General features: G+C 37.2%; 1 protein-coding gene across 6 annotated transcripts in view; it reads left to right on the plus strand.

Moving 5' to 3' along the window:
* Positions 1-19,307, plus strand: part of CAPN3 (calpain 3) — an 87,310-nt gene that overhangs the window by 60,329 nt on the left and 7,674 nt on the right. For 2 of the 6 annotated variants that reach the window (XM_051977156.1, XM_051977152.1), the window contains 10 exons: positions 5,162-5,245; positions 8,553-8,638; positions 9,372-9,449; positions 10,507-10,667; positions 11,870-12,039; positions 12,611-12,622; positions 13,514-13,722; positions 14,522-14,558; positions 15,806-15,823; positions 18,123-18,236. In XM_051977156.1, the coding sequence (XP_051833116.1) occupies positions 5,162-5,245; positions 8,553-8,638; positions 9,372-9,449; positions 10,507-10,667; positions 11,870-12,039; positions 12,611-12,622; positions 13,514-13,722; positions 14,522-14,558; positions 15,806-15,823; positions 18,123-18,236 (969 nt within the window). The other 4 variants (XM_051977157.1, XM_051977154.1, XM_051977153.1 and 1 more) reach the window with 3 other exon arrangements.

The following is a 19,307-nucleotide window of genomic DNA, read 5'->3' on the forward strand; positions in this document are numbered from 1 at the left end:
AACTGCCTTGAGACTTTGGAATAGACTTAACTGGGATCTTTAGATGCTAATAATTAACAAACTGTTTGTATAGTATTGGCCAAATCACTTTTTGTCTTTGGGTCTGGGGAGGTGGGGAAAAGCTTCCAGATCATTATTTGGTGGCGTTATTATAGTGTTTCACATAATCTATACCAGCTTATAGACCATTCAACCTCTCAATTGCCTACCAGTGCTCAGGGGAAATAGAAAATAGTAAGATCAATGAAAAAGACAGACTACTCTATCTAGATCAAGGGTCTCTTGGATCTAATTGGTAACTGGATGAAGAAATTTTTGAACCTCGCAAGAAAATTTGAGAGACATCAAACTCACACCTTCCACAGCTACCTTTTCCATTGGACTTTTTCCTTTTAAAAGTTTAGTCAGGTATCCTTTAGAAGGGATGTTGAGGCACAGGGGACTGAGAAGAGATTCAGAAGTAATTACTGTTAGGTTAAATTGTGAAGAGCTTCACTACAGCTCACCTTTCATCTTCGCATGTGAATAGTAGATAGTCAAACACATTCATAAGTACTCATTTATCAAATTATCATTATCTTGATAAGTATTCTTGGGGAAAGAATCTCATAAGATGAAAAGAACAATAATCCTGGAAGCAAAATTGAGTTATTTCAATTTTCAGAATAACATTTTTAAAAATACAATATAAAATACATAGAATTACTGAGAAAAGAAATTATATTGAGATACAAAAATTTGTAATATAGTAATATAGCTGTTTAATAGCTTCAGTCATTTCAAAGTAATGATAAACATAAGGTTCCTCCTTTCTTCAGTAAAAGGGTGGGTAGACGGAAAGAGATGATGACATAATGAAAAGTACTACATTGGAGACAGTGAGAGCCAGGTTCATACACTGATAATGAACTGTGTGACCTTAAGGTAATTTACTTCCTGTCTTTAGGCATTGGATTCCTCCTAAAAAGAGAGGACTAGAATAGGGTTTCGATTAGATGGAAAGGAAGAATGGCAGAATGCAAAAAGTGTCAGATTCAAGGGCTAAGTCCTATTACTTACCACTTACCAGCTATCTAACAAATCATTCAATTTCTCTAAGACTGTTCCCTTATAAATTAGGATAGGAATCCCTTATTTTACAAGTCTGTAGTAAAGATATTTTTGATATATTTTATATTATGTGTTATATATATTAAGATTTTTGAATATTCAGATATAGATTATAATATTATTTGTGGGGATTAAAATTATACCACTTACAATAAGAGAGACTGAGAGATAAGTCTGAGCCAATGGCACTTTATTAAAAGGTACATAGTCCCCTTTAATGACAAGGACCTCAGATCTTCCGCTCGATCTGAGATGCCTCTTCCTTCCAGGACCCTATTTTTATAAGGCTAGATGTCCAGTCATTCCAGAACAACTATGCCAAATACAGAATAATTTCATTGATGGACATATGATATTAAAATAAGTAATATGTCAGCAGTGTCACAAGTTAGAATATCCCCACATAAAACGGACAGGCTTCTCCTTAATTTGAGCAGGAGGAAATGGTACAAACTGTCATAGTCAGTGAGCTAAGGGGTCATAAGATAGTCATCTGCTCCTATTAGACAATGGATGGTCCAGAGGTACAAAAATATTATGGGGACCTTGCAGGCTCGGCCTTAGCATTTGTCCATATCCTGTGAGGACAGGAGCCATGGAAAGTCTAAATCAGAGGATGGTTTATCTTGCAGAATCTATAAGCTGGTATAAGGATCTGAGCTGATCCCTGTTTCTTCTGCTGCACTGACAAAAGGGTCAGAGTCTAGCCCCTTAGAGAGAGCCTTAGGACTAAGACTGACAGGCACCTCAGAGGCCATCTAACCTAACCCCCTCATTTTACAGAAGAGGAAACTGAGGTCCAGGGAAGTGAAGTGATTTTTCCCTGTGTCACATACATAGTAAGAATCAGAAGGAGGATTTAAGCCTCAGGTTCTCTGATTTTAGAGGCAGTTACTGAAGGGATGCATAATCAGGTAACCAAAAAAGAGCTGCAATATTGGATGTTCCCTCATTCTAGAAGACTATGTGACATCAGGGAGAGGATGCGATGATATGAAAGGGAAGTGGATTTCAGTTAGAAGGGCTGGGCAAGGTCCCCTGTTCCCCTTTGATACAGTTTGAATGTCCTCAATTCCTGGTAGTCATGAGGTTAGTGGCAATATTTTTATAAGGCTAGAAGTCCTTTAATCGGCCACAGGTTTAAAAGTGAAAGAATTCACTTGCTCCCGAATTATTAATTGCAAAATGAAAGTTCATTGTTGGATTGAAATCAGTTTCTAAAGAACTGACTTCTATAGTGGCAAACTCCTATTAGGGAAATGGAATTTGGCACAGAAGGGTCCTGGCAGCTGAGCAAGCTCTCTTGGGCCATTTGTAAGAAGCTAGTCCAGATATTGCCCTTTTTAAGGAGTCTTGGGGCTTCAGGAACCCAGGTTCTCAGGCTTAGATTCTTTTCTGTTTTCAGCCCGGGTCTCCTATTGGAATTAACATCCCTTCAAAGGGGTGCCTTTTGATCAGGATTTCTAATTGAATCAAAGACTCTGGTATCCCAGAAAGGTAACTTATCTGGGAGGATATATTTCCCCACAAGGGACTGAGACTCCAAAAGAGATCACAGATCAAAAAGAAATACAGTTTCTTAAAGGGAACATAACTTAATAGTTTCCTCCCTCTTCACCTTTCCCCTCCAGAGCCTTCTGGGTCCAATGATAGGATACAGATCAGGACGCCTAGAGATGGCTGGGTTTCTGTATTCCCTTCTGTAACAAATGTAGCACATGGGAGGAGCTGTCCCAGAAGCACCAGGCCTGGCTCTTCCCCAGCATGACTGTGCATGATCTCATCTTCTTTGGGAAGGTCTCCCGCAGTGGGGGGAGGGGGAGGAGAGAAGAGGGGGAGAGAGAGAGAGGGAGAGAAAGAGAGAGAGAGAGAGAGAGAGAGAGAGAGAGAGAGAGAGAGAGAGAGAGAGAGAAAGAGACAGAGAGAAAGAGACAGAGAGACAGAGAGAGAGAGACAGAAAGAGAAAGAGACAGAGAAAAAGAGACAGAGAGAAAGAGACAGAGAGAGACTTTACAAATTCTCTTATTAAAAGGAAATATCCATTGATTAGAACAGAAAATCAGTATCCAGGCACTTTTCAGGGTCCTCATCCTTCAACTTTGGAGAGATTTTCTGCCTGGGGCAGGGACTAAATCTTTCTGATATCCTAAGAGTGCCACTGAAATTGCTTTAAGGAGCAGAGATTTCCTCCCACTTTCCCACTTTCCTCCCACCAGGACTATTCACATGGACAAAAATTTTAAGGTCGGGGAGGGATCCTTAGTTCTCCCCTCTACACCTTGAAATGAGCCTGAATTAATTTTGCCCTCACATAACAAAAGCTGCTGTTCTCCCTTTAGACCACCTAGTCATCTCGGGCATAAGTGTGGTGATCTGTTGAAGCACTGTTCTCATCTCCTTATAAGTCCTGAACCCAAGCCTATTTCTTAAGGCTTCGGTAACTCATTCACATCTTCAAATGAGGACCATGGCATATGTATGTTAGTGTACATATATTTTATTGTTTAGTCATTTCAATTGTGTCTGTCTCTTTGTGACCCTATCTAGAGTTTTCTTGACAGAGATACTGGGATGGTTTGCTATCTCCTTCTCCAGCTCACTTTACAAATGAGGAAACTGAAACAAACAGGGTTAAGTGACTTGTCCAGGATCATATAGATACTGACTCTGAATTTTAATTCGGTCTTCCTAACTCCAGGCCTGGAACTCTCTCCAGTGTGCCATCTAGCTGTTTATATGTGTACAGATGTATGTCTGTGTGTCTATATATGTATTGTGATTAGATACATGTAGGTGCACACACATATATTATACACATATGAGTGTTTTTGTTTATGGCATAAACCTATCTGTGTGCATATGTATATACATTCATACATGTCTTCTACATATAATATTAGAGAAGGTTCTAAGTCCATCCTATATTATATAATTATTGCCTTCACTTGCCTGTTGGATTTAGAAATACCATTTGATTTTGATGGATCCATAATTATAATAATTATAGTAATAATTATCATAGTAAAGACTTGAGTTTAAATTCAGCCTAAGACACTTAGTGTAACCCTGGGCAAGTCATTTAAACTCTGTCTATCTCAGTTTCTTCAGCTGTAAACTGGGGATAAAACATTTATTTCACATAGATACTGTATCAACTGAGATATTTATAAATGTGGCACATAGTAGGTATTTAATGCCTTTTTTCTCTTCTCCCTTTTCTCCTTTCATCCTCACCACAATCCTGAGAGATAGTTATTATTATCTACATTTTACAGAGCAGGAAACTGAGACACAGAGAAGGTGTGAATTGCACAGTTAAAATGTATGGGCAGGATTTAAACTTGGATCTTCTTGATCTCAAAGCCTATGTTCTATTTGCCACACCAACTTGTTGCAAAGGACTATATGTCTTCTTCCAGGACCCTTAATAAGATTAATTTAAATCTTTCTTTAATTTTTCTTTTTTAGAAAAGAGGAAATATTTAGGCAGATCAAAGAAATGAAATGATATAATAGAGCGCTAGTTTCAAAGTGAGAAAGATTTGAGTTCAAGTCTCACTTTTGACATATCCTGGTTATATGACCCTGGACAAGTCGCAATGACTCAGTGCCTTCGGCAACGAAAACTAATTTTCAGAGAAGGTGTCAAGCTGCTTTGGCAGAGGGAGTTTCTACCTCTGGGATATCCCTATACCAGTGAAATCACAATTCCAGACTCTTTCCCTATTCCTTGCTTCTATGTAGGCAGGAAAAGAGAAGTCTCAGGTTAAAGGCTGTAGAAGAAGAGAAATAAAATAAAGAGTAATAGAAAAAAGAATAGAATAAAGAAGGAAAGAAAAAGAATAAATAGTACTTGGATACCTGTGAGAGCTCTGCAGGGTCCCCGCAGAAAATTCCAAGATTCTAGAGCTCAGGTCTTCCTGGTGAGCTCATTGTTCCCTGTCAGAAGGTAGGCTGCTTGCCTATGGGCCAGGTGAAAGAAAATATTTGAGAATTTCCTAGATGATTCTGAGTTTTGTCACTGATAGCTGATCTGACTTGGGCTTCACAGACAATTGTTCCAGTGCAGTATGAGACACGAATGGCCTGCGGGCTAGTCAAAGGTCATGCATATTCAGTCACTGGACTAGAAGAGGTAAGCATATAATAATATACAATATTATATTTATATTATAATAATATAATAACAACCAACAACTAACATTTATATGGTGCTTTAAGATTTGTAAAAGCATTTTACAGGCTGTTTCATTTGATTCTCACAACAATCCTATGAGATAGATGATATTATCCCCATTTTACAGATAAGGAAACTGAGTTTGAAGAAGGACTTGTCACATAGCTATTAAATGATGGAGACAGGATTTGAACTCAGGTCTTTCTAATTCCAGGTCCAACACTCTATCTCCTTCTCCTATTAGCCACTGATCTGCTATATAGTTGGGCTGAACTATATATAGTCATGCTTAGGGAAGCTGAAATTGAGAGGATAGCTTGAGTAATCCTTTTTTTATTATTATTAATTATAGCTTTTTATTTTCAGAACATATGCCTGGGTGATTTTTTACAGCATTGTCCCTTGCACTCACTTCTGTTCCAACTTTTCCCTTCCCTCCCTCCATCCTCTCCCCTAGATGGCAGGCAGTCTCATACATGTTAAACATGTTAAAGTATATCTTAGATACAATATATGTGTGCAGATCCGTAGTTTTAAGTCATCCTTTTAACCAAGATGTATGATGAAAAGACAGGACCACTCTGTGCCTAGGTATCTTCAGAGGATCCTCAGTTGGTGTAAAAAGGGGTCCCCTAGGCAGAAGAAGCATAGTGCACCAGCTGCTTCATAGAAAGGGAATTCAGCCTAGAAAGTTCATTTATAACAGGTCTCACATAATGTATGGTATTTATTATAAAATATTTCTTGAAATGGAATTTTGTTGTTTCATTATGTTCTACTGTGCACATGATAATTTTTCTTTTTTTTTCTTTTTCTATTTCATATCTAAGCTTTAAATAAATAAATTTTCTAAAAAGAAAAAAGTTTGCTTATAAATGTTTTACTGAATTTTATTTTATTTTTGAATTAAGAAGGATTTCTTTCTCTACCATTCCCTCAACTAAAAAGAAAAAGATGGGGGGAACTCATGACAAATATACCTTCTTGAGCAGAACAAATTCCTTTGGCATCCAATTTAAAAAATGTGCCTTCTGTATCTTGAATCTATCACTTCTTTGTGAAGAAATGGTTAGCATAATACTGATCAGAGTTCTTGTGTGTGTGTGTGTGTGTGTGCCCTTACTGAACAGAGTTCTTAAACCTTTCAAAGTAATTTGTTTTTACAGCATTCTTTTTTTTTTTTTTTTTTTTGGGGGGGGGAAGGGCCTGAGGTAATTAACTGACTTACCCAAGATCACACAGCCAGAAAGTGTTAAATGTTTGAGGTCAGATTTAAACTCAGGTCCTCCTGACTTCAGTGCTTTATCCATACATCAACTATCTGTTTCACAGTGATATTTTTATTGTGTAAATTGTTCTCCTGGCTCTGCTCACTTCACTCAGCTTCAGTTTGTAAAGTCTTATCAAGTTTCTCAGAAAGTATCCATTTAATAATTTCTTACAGTATAATCCTATTACATTCATATGCCACAATTTATTTAAACATCTTCTAGCTGACAGGCACCATCAACAATTCATTGCCACTACAAAAAAAAGAGCACATATATACATGTGTATACTTTTTTCCCTTTGTTCTCTTTGAGAGAAAGGCCTTAGAAAACTATTTTCTAAGATACTATCTTCTACTCCTTTGCAAAGGTGAGGAATACACAGGCATGGAACATTGCATATATTGTCAGGTTTTTTTTTCAATGTATTAGTTGCTTTTACTGATTTTTTCTTTTTCCTCTTTTTCTTTCTTTTTTAAAATTTTTGTTATAAAGGATGGTTCTCAAGGATGGTTCTCAAGGATGGAGGATGGAGAGAGATAGAGTGGGAAAATAAGGCAACATGAAAATAAAAACTATCAATAAAATTTTATTTAGAAAAAAATTGTGAGGAAAAAATTACTTTGTAGAGGATTGAGAAATGGTGACCTTTTCAGATGAAGAAATTAAAACCATTTCTAGTAATATGAAAAAATGCTCTAAATCACTATTGATTAGAAAAATGCAATTTTTTGATTGAGCTACCACTTCACACCTCTCAGATTGGCTAACATGGCAGGAAAAAATAATGATAAATTTTGGAAGGGATGTGGGAAAACTGGGATACCAACACAGTGTCTCTACTGGATCTATATCCCAAAGAAGTCATAAAAAAGGGAAAAGAACCCACATGAGTAAAAATGTTTGTAGCAGCTCTTTTTGTAGTGGCAAGGAACTGGAAATTGAGTGGATGTCCATTAGTTGGGGAATGGCTGAATAAGTTATGGTTATAAATGTAATGGAATATTATTATTCTATAAGAAATGAGGAGCAGGCTGATTTCAGAAAAGCCTGATACTGAGAGAAGTGAATAGAATCAAGAGAACATCGTACACAATATCAATAAGATTAAGTGATGATCGACTGTGATGGACTTGAATCTTTTTAACAATGAGGTGATTCAAGGTAATTCCAATAGACTTGTCATGGAAAGAGCCATCTTCATCCAGAGAGAGGTCTATGAGGACTGAATGTGGATCAAAGCATAGTATTTTCATCTGGTTTTTGTTGTTGTTGTTGTTGTTGTTGTTGTTGTTATTTTTTTTTGTTTGCTTGGGTTTTTTTTTTTTCTTTTTGGTGGTTTTTTTCTCTTTTGATCTGATTTTTCTTGTGCTGCATGATGAATATGGAAATATGTTTAGAAGAATTGCACATGTTAAACCTATATTGGATTACTTGCTGTCTAGGGAAGGGGGGAGGAATGGAGAGAGAAAAATTTGGAACACAAGATTTTGCAAAGGTGAATGTTGAAAACTATCCTTGTATGTATTTAGAAAAATAAAATGCTATTATTTAAAAAAAAAAAAAAAAAAAAAAGAAAGTGGTGATCTTCCTTCCCACACTCCCAAAGCACTGTTGGCCTCCTTCCAAATTCTAACACACTGAAAAAGAGTAACAATAATATCATACATTTATATACACTTTCCTGTTTGTTCTCAACAACTATTCTATGTACGAATATTGTCAGAATTTAAGTGGAAGAGCTGGGCCCAAATGCAGATCCTCTAATACCAGATTCTGTCTTCTTCCCACTGTGTTACCTCAAAGGTTTGTAATTCAGTCACATTAATGTTAAGTCTTTGCCCAGAGCACAAACATAACAAGTACCATCTAGACTTCTGGGAGGAGCAGAAGGGCAAGCTTCTTTCCACACAGATGAGCTTGTTTCTTTCATAGTGCCTGAACTTCTCAGGCACTTCATAAATGACTGTTCATATATTGATTGTTTTTTGCCCAAGACAACATTTAAAGGAGAGAAGGTGAAGTTGGTGCGGCTGAGGAACCCCTGGGGTCAGGTGGAATGGAATGGCTCCTGGAGTGATGGGTAGGTGGGCAGAGACTCCCAGAAGGGAGACTTCAGGGGCAGCAATGAGGGTGGGGAATGGTTAACATGCATTTAGTAAGTGCCTACTATGTGCTAAATGCTGGGGCTATAATGATTGAAATAAAACAGTCATTTTCAGTCAATTAATAATTATTAAACACCTACTATGCGTCAGGCACTGTGCTATATTTACAAATATAATCACATTTAATCCTCACAAGAACCTTGGGAGGGAAGTGCTATTATTATCTCCATTTTGTAGATAAGAAAACTGAGGCAGATAGTGGTAAAGTGACTTGCTCAGAGTCACACACTTAGTAAAAGACTGAACTCAGGTCTTCCTCATTCCAGGTCCATTCAGCTGCTCCACATGGTAGGCTACTTGGATTTGTGGCAGCAAGTATTCTTGTTAAGGAATACATTGGACTGGGGCAGCTAGGTGGCTCAGTGGATAGAGCACCAGCCCTGAAGTCAGGAGTTCAAATCTGGTCTCAGACACTTAACACTTCCTAGCTGTGTGACCCTGGGCAAGTCACTTAATTCCAATTGCCTCAGTAAAGAAAATAATAATAATAATAATAACAATAATAAAACCTTGGACTGGATACTTCCAGTTCTGAGATTCCATGGTGGGAGGGACTTGGCTTGGTCAACAGCTGGATTTATTAGGATACAATAGTATTATCTCTAAGATTGTCTTCCTTATTATGTGATACCAAATGTTGATCTCCAGCTGGAAGGACTGGGTCCTGATTGAAAAAGAGGAGAAATCTCGCTTGCAGCACCAGGTGACAGAAGATGGAGAGTTCTGGTGAGTCCAGGATCCACAAGACCATAGCCATAATTCCATTAGACTTGGAAGGGAGAATATCATCCATATCCAGAGACAGAACTATGGAGATAGAGTGTGGATCAAAACATAGAATTTTCATCTTTTTGTTTGCTTGCTTTCTCATGTTTTTTTCTCTTTTGATCTAATTTTTCTTGCACAATATGACAAACACAAAAATATGTTTAAAAGAATTACACATATGTAAACCTATATCAGATTGCTTAGGGAATGGGGAGGTAAGGAAGCGAGGGAGAAAAATCTGGAACACAGAACAGAGTCTTACAGAAATGAATGTTGAAAACTATCTTTACATATATTTGGAAAACAAAATACCATTTTAAAAAAGAAATAAACAGGGAAAAAAAGACCATAGCCATCTTGGACTTGGGACCAGAGCCTTAAGACAGAACCCAGAATGAGAGTCTCAGATTTCAAGCCTCATTCAGAGACCACTGGTAGTGGAAATCTGTTTCTCTAAAACTTTTGGTTACCATCCAGTCTAGGTCCCTATACCATATTTTTCTCAAAGCCAAGGATAAGACTAATCACTGAGTCTCACATTGTTTTCAAAACACCAGTGACAATTCCACCAATTTCTACACTCCCTGAAATACAGTCCTCATGTATGCAAAGATGTTGGTGAGGGGGGATACACTCACATAATGATCTGGGGTGAATTTTGGGCATTGATGGTATTCTTCTTGGCAAGATTTCCAGCTCATGATTATTTTATGTTTTCCTGTTGAAGATGGGGAGGGTGGGGGGGATTCTGTTTTTTCTTTCACAACATGACATTCAGAAATATGTTTTATATGATTGCACATACATAGCCTATATTAAATTGTTTAGTGTGTTAGAGAGGAAAGGAGAAATCTGGCACTCAAATTTTTATTTTAAAAAATAATGTTAAAAATGAAATACTCCTAAAAAATCTATTTTTTTAAAAAGATTACTCTCAAGCCTTGCTTCTCCAATAGCCTCTCTTTCTTTCTCACTTCCCCTTATAACCTTCCTTTCTCTATTTTTACTCTCTCAGGATGTCCTATGAAGATTTCATGTATCATTTCACAAAGCTTGAGATCTGCAACCTCACAGCTGATGCCCTGGAATCTGACAAGCTTCAGACCTGGACTGTCTCTGTGAACGAGGGCCGCTGGGTGCGGGGATGCTCTGCTGGAGGCTGCCGCAACTTTCCAGGTGAGAAAAGAAACTGTCAAGAAGAGTTAATTTATCTTATGGGTCTGATTGGTTCTACTGAGGGGAGAGGTATATGAGCACAGAGATAAGAACTCAGGTACTGTTAGAAATAGTAAGCAGTATGGTATAATGGAAAGCACCATGGGAATAGTGTGGTGCAGTGGTTAGAGCAACATCCCTGGAGTTAGAAGGACCTGAATTCAAATCTGGTCTCAGATATTTAATATCTGTGTGGCCTTGAACAAGTCACTTAACCCTAATTTCCTCCCCCTCCCCCCAAAAAACTCTCTAGATCTTGTCTTCATTGCCTTCATTGACAACCACAGACTCATTTAAGTATATAGCAGATTTTTTTCTCATGTTTTTTTCTTTTACCTTTTAATCTGATTTTTCTTGTGCAGCATGACAAATATGGAAATATATTTAGAAGAATTGCACATGTTTAACCTATGTTGGATTGCTTACTGTCTAGGGAGGAGAAAGGGAGAGAGGGAGAAAGAAAAATTTGGAGCACAAAGTTTTGCAAAGGTGAATGTTGGAAGCTATATTTGCAGGTATTTGGAAAAGTAAAAAACTAATAATTTTAAAAAGAATATATACGTATGTATAATTGTAAAACAAATGAATAATATATGCTTAAATATTTATGGAATGTTAGATGAATAAACAAAATAAACTTTGAAAGGAAAATCTGAATATATAGTGAAACTTTAGTTACAAAGTGAAGTTAAATACACCAAGAAATCAAAATGTTGGAAGGCACTTTGTTTTTATAGATTTTTAGATATCTAATCAAAATTTGTGTATTGTAAAAATGTATTTCTCATGTTAATTTTGCCTTTTAATAATTAAATTGCCATTCTGGGAAAAAAGAAAAAATATAGCATACTATAACCCAGCTAGGATAGACTGATGAGGCATTAAAATATCTTGATATGTTGACTGGGAAATAGTAAGCCATACTAGTAATCAGGGCTGTTCCAACTTTAAGCAAGGACAGGCTACTTCTTAGCTGGAAAAAAGCTGGAATGCCTTCCAGAATGGTCCTCCCTTTCTTGGATCCCTCACAGAGGGAGGGTACTCTGTAAATTCCTTCACCAAGATAGCCAAGCCAGTCTTTCAAGTCAGTCCATTTCCCTGGACTTTTTCAAGAACATAGATTTTAACAAGTGTTTCCTTTTGGGGGTGGGGCTGGGGCACAGACACTTTTTGGACCAACCCTCAGTATCGCCTGAAACTTCTGGAAGAAGATGATGATCCTGAAGACACTGAGGTTGTTTGCAGCTTCCTAGTGGCCCTGATGCAAAAGAACAGGAGGAAGGATCGGAAACTGGGAGCCAACCTTTTCACCATTGGTTTCGCTATCTATGAGGTACAGGCTTTGTCAACTCCCTAATTTTTTATTATCTTCACCCCAAGGACCACTGCCTGAGATCCCATGTCCCTACCACAGATTGGGCTTTCAATTAAAATGTTGATTTAATCAAGTTTTCCAGGATGAAACTGATTGATTCAGAGGTTCATAATCCCTATTTTCTAACCCCAAGGACCTGCTGGCAGCTCTGGATATCTAAGCTCTTTCATTCAGAACAGGGATTCTTAAGTTTTTATGTCACAAACCCTTTTGACAGTCATATGGATTCCTTAGAATAAAATTTTTAAGTGTATAAAATACAGAGAATTATAAGAAAATCACTTGTAATTCAATAATTATGAAAACATGAAAACAAAACCAAAAACAATTTTATAATTCCAGATTAAGAAATCCTGCTTTAGAGGATTTGTAATAAATCCTGAAAGCCAAGAGGAGGACACTAGAACTAGCCAATTGGTGTGCATGTTTGTTTTCTTGACGTAATTATCATCTCTTGCTCAGTGTTGCTTTTCCAAATCTTTGTGATATTATGGACCCTAAACATTTCTTTTTTCTACTTTTTTTTAAGGTGCCAAAAGAGGTATGGAAGCACTGGCAAGCGCAGCATGAAACCATGTTTTTGAAGGGTCAGGGAGGGCACAAATCTGTGTTGACTCTTGAGAAGTCTTCTGGTAGGGTTTGTTGCTAGGATATAACAAGACTTTATTCCCTCTTTTGTTCTTCTTGGTGTTCCCTAATATCTCTCCAAATATAGTGTAGATCCTTTGACTATCAAAATGTCACCCTCATTCTTTTTGTATTCTGGTGCATTAGAGAAACAACCCAATTCCTTATCCCTCTCCTGCATGTCTTCCCCCGCGATGGGGCATTGGGCCAGGTGGGAGGTGGGAGAAGGGAACATTTATTAAGTGCCTCCTATGTGCGAGGCACTGTGCCAAGTCCCTTACAAATATTTTTTTCGTTTTTGAAAAATATGAAGATCTCTTGATCTTCACAATAACCCAAGGAGGTAGATGCTATTATGACCCTCATTTTACAAATGAAATAGAAAGAGGTGAAATGATTGGTCCAGCTAGTACATGTATGAGGCCAGATTCGAACTCAGATCCAAGGACAAAACTCTATCCATTCCATGCTACCTAGGTGCCTCATCTGGGATAATGTGGTGATATCCTCCACAGCTCTCCCTTCCCTTCATCCTCTTCCATCCTCTCCAGTCCTTCCCATACATGCAGGACTTTCTAAGTCTGGGATGATCAATTTAGAAATGGAAGGGATTTCAGAGACTGTTCTAGTCAAGCCTCCCTATTTTATAGATGAGAAAATTGAAGATTCAGGCTGGGGTTAAGTGATTTTCCCAAAGTCCCACAGATATTACAGGTGGTTTTGGAACCCAGCTCCTCCGATTGTAGAAGTGCTCCTCCCACCCGGTTCTGCTGCATCCACCTTGGGCTTTCTTCTTCCTCCGCAGATGCATGGGAACAAACAACATCTACAGAAGGATTTCTTTCTGTACAATGCCTCCAAAGCCCGGAGTAAAACCTACATCAACATGCGCGAAGTGTCTGAGCGCTTCCGCCTGCCCCCCAGCGAGTATGTCATCGTCCCCTCCACTTACGATCCACACCAGGAGGGAGAGTTCATCCTTCGCGTCTTTTCTGAAAAAAGGAACCTCTCTGAGTGAGTACAGGCTTTTTCCCGAACCGACTTTGGAAAATAAGCCCACGGCCACTTCCAGATCTGTTTTCTTAGGGAAAAGATGAGTTCTGAGCTTCCAGATTGAAATGTCCAGAAAGGTGGACAAGGCTCGGGTGTGGAGGACTCCAATCCTGAAGTCTTTCTTTGGGCATGCAAATATCACCCCCTGACTCTGTCCTTCCCTGGCTGTGTGGACCCCCTCTTCCCAACAGTATCATGTTCAGTCTACTTTCTCCAGTAGATTTCCAGACATCTAGTTGGCCCCAATAGATATAATTCAAAAATATAAAAAGCTACAAGATGGAGCCCCAAAAACTTGAACCCCGCAGATATTTTTAAGAACAAAAGAAAGTACAAATCAATGAACCAGGAATGTAATTGAAAAAAAAATTATAAAAGCTACAAATCAAAAACCCTCAAACTAAACATCAAATCGGATATTGTGAAAAAGAAGTGATTAACAAAATTGAAAAAATTTTTTTTAAATTTTCATAAATAAAATTAGGAGCTGGTCTTTTTAAAAAAAACAGTAAAACCTTTTTTTTTTAATTAGGAAATCAAATTCTCAGTATCAGTATCATTCATCAGGGCAGCTGGGCCACACCGTGGATAGAACACCTGCTCTGAATTCAGGTGGCCCTGAGTTCAAATGTGACTTAAGACACTAGCTATGTGATCCTTGACAAGTCACTTAAACCCAATTGTCTCCAAAAAAAAATAATACTAATAATATCATTCATCACTCTTACATATACCTTTGTATATATTTTTTTCCTCACAGAGATGTAGAAAATACAATTGCTGTGGATCATCCTGTGGTAAGTGTAGTCTAGTGGGGCAGAATGACATTTCCTAGCCTTAGGCCTGGTCCATGAGAGGGAGTTGAGAGGTCAACAAGTAGAAAGGCAAAGAAAGCTCTTTTTTACAACTTTAGCTTGGAATTTTGGCAAGTAGATGATTCTGCAGTCTTGAGTGCATTTATACTTTTTAAAGGCAGGAGGAGAAAGGAAAGAAAGGGACCTCAGATGGAAGAAGTCAAGGCTATGAGGGAAAGTATATGGGGCCACAATTGTCTGGATAAAATCACAAGGCTGATGTAAATGGGACTTCCCTTCCACCTCTCCTCTGCCAAGATCTGGCTCAAAGTCAATCCACCAACTGGATTTGGTTTGGGGGTTTGTATCCTCCTCTTTTCTCCCAAATCCAAGGTCTAACGAAGGGTCTACCATGGAACTTAAAGGCAAGAAACCAAAAATGGAATCTTAAAACACTCTGTTCTCTGGAAGTCTCTTTTTCAATCTCCCCTGTTTTGTTTTTTATTTGTCGTCAGGATTACTATCAATTGTCTATTATTACATTATCATCAGAATCCTTAACTTTTAGTGTTTTAGTACTCAAAAAATAAGTGATCAAAAACTTCCTTTAACAAAGTTATTTTTACTCATTGATTTGCAAATCCTGCCTCTAATGGAGATTAGCACGAGTGACTGATAGAAATTACTGATTCAGCACTTCTGCACTTTGTTGATACAGTGATAATTGACATTGCTAATTCTCAACATGAGATGTTGCAGGGTCCTAAAATGTCTTCGAAAATGACATAGAAATATTAAGGATGTTGTGACTTGAAGAAGATTGAATTTGGAATCACGAGACCCAAACTGAAATTCCTTTTCTGTTATTTAGTACTTATGAACTTAACCTTAGCTTCTATGAACTCAACTTCATCATTTGGGGAAAAAAATAATCATAGTACGTGCCTCATAGATTTATTGTGAAGGTGAAAGGAAATGTTGTATGTAAAGGAAATAAACTTGTTCTGATAATACCTCTTCCTGTTTAAAGCCAATAAAAAAAAAATACTACTTCCAATTAATCTTTCTTAAATACAATTTTTATCATTTAATTCTTGCTCAAAAATTTTCATCTAAAGCCTACTTCCTTAAAGTAATGTGATTATGGGTTTGACTTTACAAGTCACAGAAAAGAATGACAGGCAGGTCAATGGGCTCTCAGTGTACATGCTTTCACTTATTCTGCTCTTGATGTTTCTTTCTCTGTACAGAAAAAGAAAAAGCACAAGGTGGGTGTAACAGGGCAGGGGCTACCCAAAGTAGCAGAGCATGGAGGTGGTGATGTGATGGTTAGAGCAGGCACCCTCTCCCATGCAATCAGCACAAGGGCTTGGGCTGCTGCTGCTATTTACAATTCTGCTACCTATCCCTGAGAGGTTTTACTAACTGTAGAGTTAATTATGTAACATAATCTTTGCTGTTAGTCGAAGAGTGAATTAATAAATGGTTATTAGCATCTCTCATCCTCTGTAAGCATGCAATCTGTGCTCTTTAACTGGAGTGAGAAGAACATGGCAATGTCTGAATGCTATGTAAACTCTGAGGATGTCATCTTCCCTTCATATGATGCTCAAGGATAGACATAGGAAGCCTACTGATACTTAGCTGTCTGTATCCCATTTCCAAGGAGGATGGAGAAGGAAAAATTTCTAGTAGAGAGGAAAACTAAAAATGCAGGGCATTTTGCTAAATTTTAATCTATTTTTACTTATGTTTATTTTAAATTCCAAATTCTGTCCCTCCTCCATCTATTGAAAAGACAAGAAATAGGATAATTTCCATGACCCATTACAATGAAAAGAAAAAATTTTCCCTCGGGAGATTATAACTATCTCCTTCCTCTAGAACAGAAGTTTTTAATTTTCTCAAAATAAGGTTTTTAAATCTAATATAAAATAAAATCATTTTAATTTAAATAAATCAAAAACATCTAAAAATTTAAAAATATAAGGCTACAAGGGAAGCTAATATTGAAATTATATTGAAATAAAATATATTGAATATATAAATATATATTGAATATGTAAAATATATATTGAATATATAAAATATATTAAAAATATAGTGAAATAAACCTAGATTAAATCCAAGATTTTATAAGATGAAAAGCCAACACCCCACAATTGAATTCCCTAGGTGTGGTGCCATACACGCTATAATCACATCATTTCTAAAAGTGGCTATGTTCTAGGTCTCTTCACAGGGCACAGGGCAAAACCCTTAAGCACTTCACAAATATTTATTTCACAACCCTCCTCCTCCCACATTCATAATAAAAGAAACTCAAGTTGAATGAAAGAGTCTCAAGAGACTAGAGTAGGGTTTAATAACAACCCTCTAATGAATGAAGAATTTAAGAAAAGAAGCTGGAAATTGTCATTACTATTCTTTGAAGGAGAAGAAAAATTCTAAAATTATTAGTCTCAGAACTTAATAAAAATCTCATTTTCCAGGCAAGGCAACTGAAGCCAAAAAGATTATGGAACCGAACTTTTAAAATGAAGTAATTGGACTAGAAGATCTCTAGAATTCTTAAAGAAATGTTTAACTGAATCCTTATAAAATAAAGTATATTATATAGCAATATACATATGTATATCAATCAATAAACATTTATTAAGTACCTCCTATGTGTCAGGCATTGTGCTAATCACAGAGACTATAAATAGAGGCAAAAGACTATAAAAAAGAGTCCCTGGTCTCAAGGAGCTTCCCACCTAATGATAAAAACAAATACATGCAAAGCAATGTGAATTATAAGCCTTACTCAACATCAATAAAATCATAGGTCTAGCTCAAAAGAAAGTGAGATGCAGAGTACTTCCTATATTTCAATCAGAACATGTCACGTAGATTGAATGCAGAAGCAAATGTCTTCTCCAAAGCCAGGATTTAGAGATTTACAAAAAAATGATAGGGATGTAGAAAAGATTTGTTGATCAAGTAAAGGTAGAGTATCACCATACATGAATATTTAACAACCAGCTCTCCAAGGAAAAAAAAGAAGTATGTTAACACATTTTAAAATTTAAATTGGTTTTAAAAATTTGTTCCATCACTTCCTCAAGTCTATAGAAATTAATAAAATAAATCAAAACTATGATTTGAAGTTTTTGTCAATTTCTGAGCAGCAAATATACTGAAGATTTAACTAACGCCCAGCTGGTCCAAGCCAGCTGCATCACACCTCTGAGAATAGGTTGAACTATTTGAAGTCTAGAGTCACTCTCATCTCTGTAATCCATGAAAGTGAGAGTGATTTATTTGCCCCAAATCATCTAGCTAGTTAAGTGCAGGCTGACTCCTGGTTCTCTGCTTTTCTGTTAACTCCTATCCCTGTCTCTGTTTACCTCTCTGCTTAATCTTTGCTGCATTTAATCTCTGAATTACTGCTACTTGACAGGAGACAATGTCTGCATGGCTTGCAGGCAACCAATGAAGCCTGTGAATGTCTCCTTTCCAGAGTCCTTTCAGGTCTCTAACGCTAGCGACCTTTCCTCTTTCCAACACCTTCCTTCCTTTCTCCAGCCTATCATCTTCGTGTCTGACAGAGCAAACAGCAATAAGGAACTGGGAATGGACCATGAATCTAAGGAGGGCCAGGACAAAACAAACTCTGATAAGCCCGAAAAACCAACTCAGGTTTCTGAAGCATGTGGAATAATGGGGGAGATTTATGTGGTATCCTGGGTGGGTTTCTAGAGTGGAGATTCTCTTTTATAACTAAGAGCTTTGATTTGCAATATTACATCTTTTTTTCTCTTCACCATCCCTTTTCCAAACTAAAAAGAAGTTGTTCTTGATTGAGGGGAAAATGTTGAGCAACTTCTTTAAAGGGTCTAATAAAGTAGCTACCAGCACCTGGCCCTGTCCAAAAGGTAGTAGGAGAGCACCTTGTCATCCTCATTCACCAGTCAGAAAACACAAAAAGGAACAAAAGGATCCGAAGAAGAAAAGAGAACATTCTTCTGGGTATCATATCTTGCCTTTCAGGATCAGGTTCTGGGTCCAAGAAAAAGTGGAATTAAAGAGAATCATAGGATGGATTTAGCTCTTTTTAACAATAAAGTGATTCAAGGCAATTCCAATAGACTTGTGATGGAAAGAGCTATCTCCATCCAGGGAGAAGTATAGAGACTGGATGTGGATCAAAGCATAGTATGTTCTCTTTTTGTTGTTGCTTATTTGCTTGGGTTTTTTCCTTGTGTTTTTTTTTTTCTTTTCACCTTTTGAGCTGATTTTTCTTGTGCAGCATAATGAATATGAAAATATGTTTAGAAGAATTGTACATGTTTAACTTATTTTGAATTACTTGCTGTCTATGAGAAGGGCTAAGGAAGATGGAGGGAGAAAAATTTGAAACACAAGGTTTTGCAGAGGTGAATGTTGAAAACTATCTTTGAATATATTTGGAAAAATAAAAAACTATTTTTAAAAAATTAGAGAATCACAGGAGACAACAGCACAGAGAGTAAGTACTGCAGGCTATAATGGGGTAAGGAATTGAAGGAATGAGAGTCAGTTATGTGCAATATATCAGGGAGAAGAGACATGGAAAGAGATGCCTGAGGGAAATTAAGGTTAGTTGCCCAATGAAGTTTAGCCTTATAAAATTGAGATTTCCAGACAGAAAGATAGAGATGGCTTGGATTAGGATGGTCTTGTCTCCTTTATCCCTAATGAAGCCTTACAATTTTATGCAGTAAGGCTGTA

The sequence above is a fragment of the Antechinus flavipes genome, chromosome 2 (assembly GCF_016432865.1).
Source record: "Antechinus flavipes isolate AdamAnt ecotype Samford, QLD, Australia chromosome 2, AdamAnt_v2, whole genome shotgun sequence".
In the NCBI taxonomy this organism is placed as follows: Eukaryota; Metazoa; Chordata; class Mammalia; order Dasyuromorphia; family Dasyuridae; genus Antechinus; species Antechinus flavipes.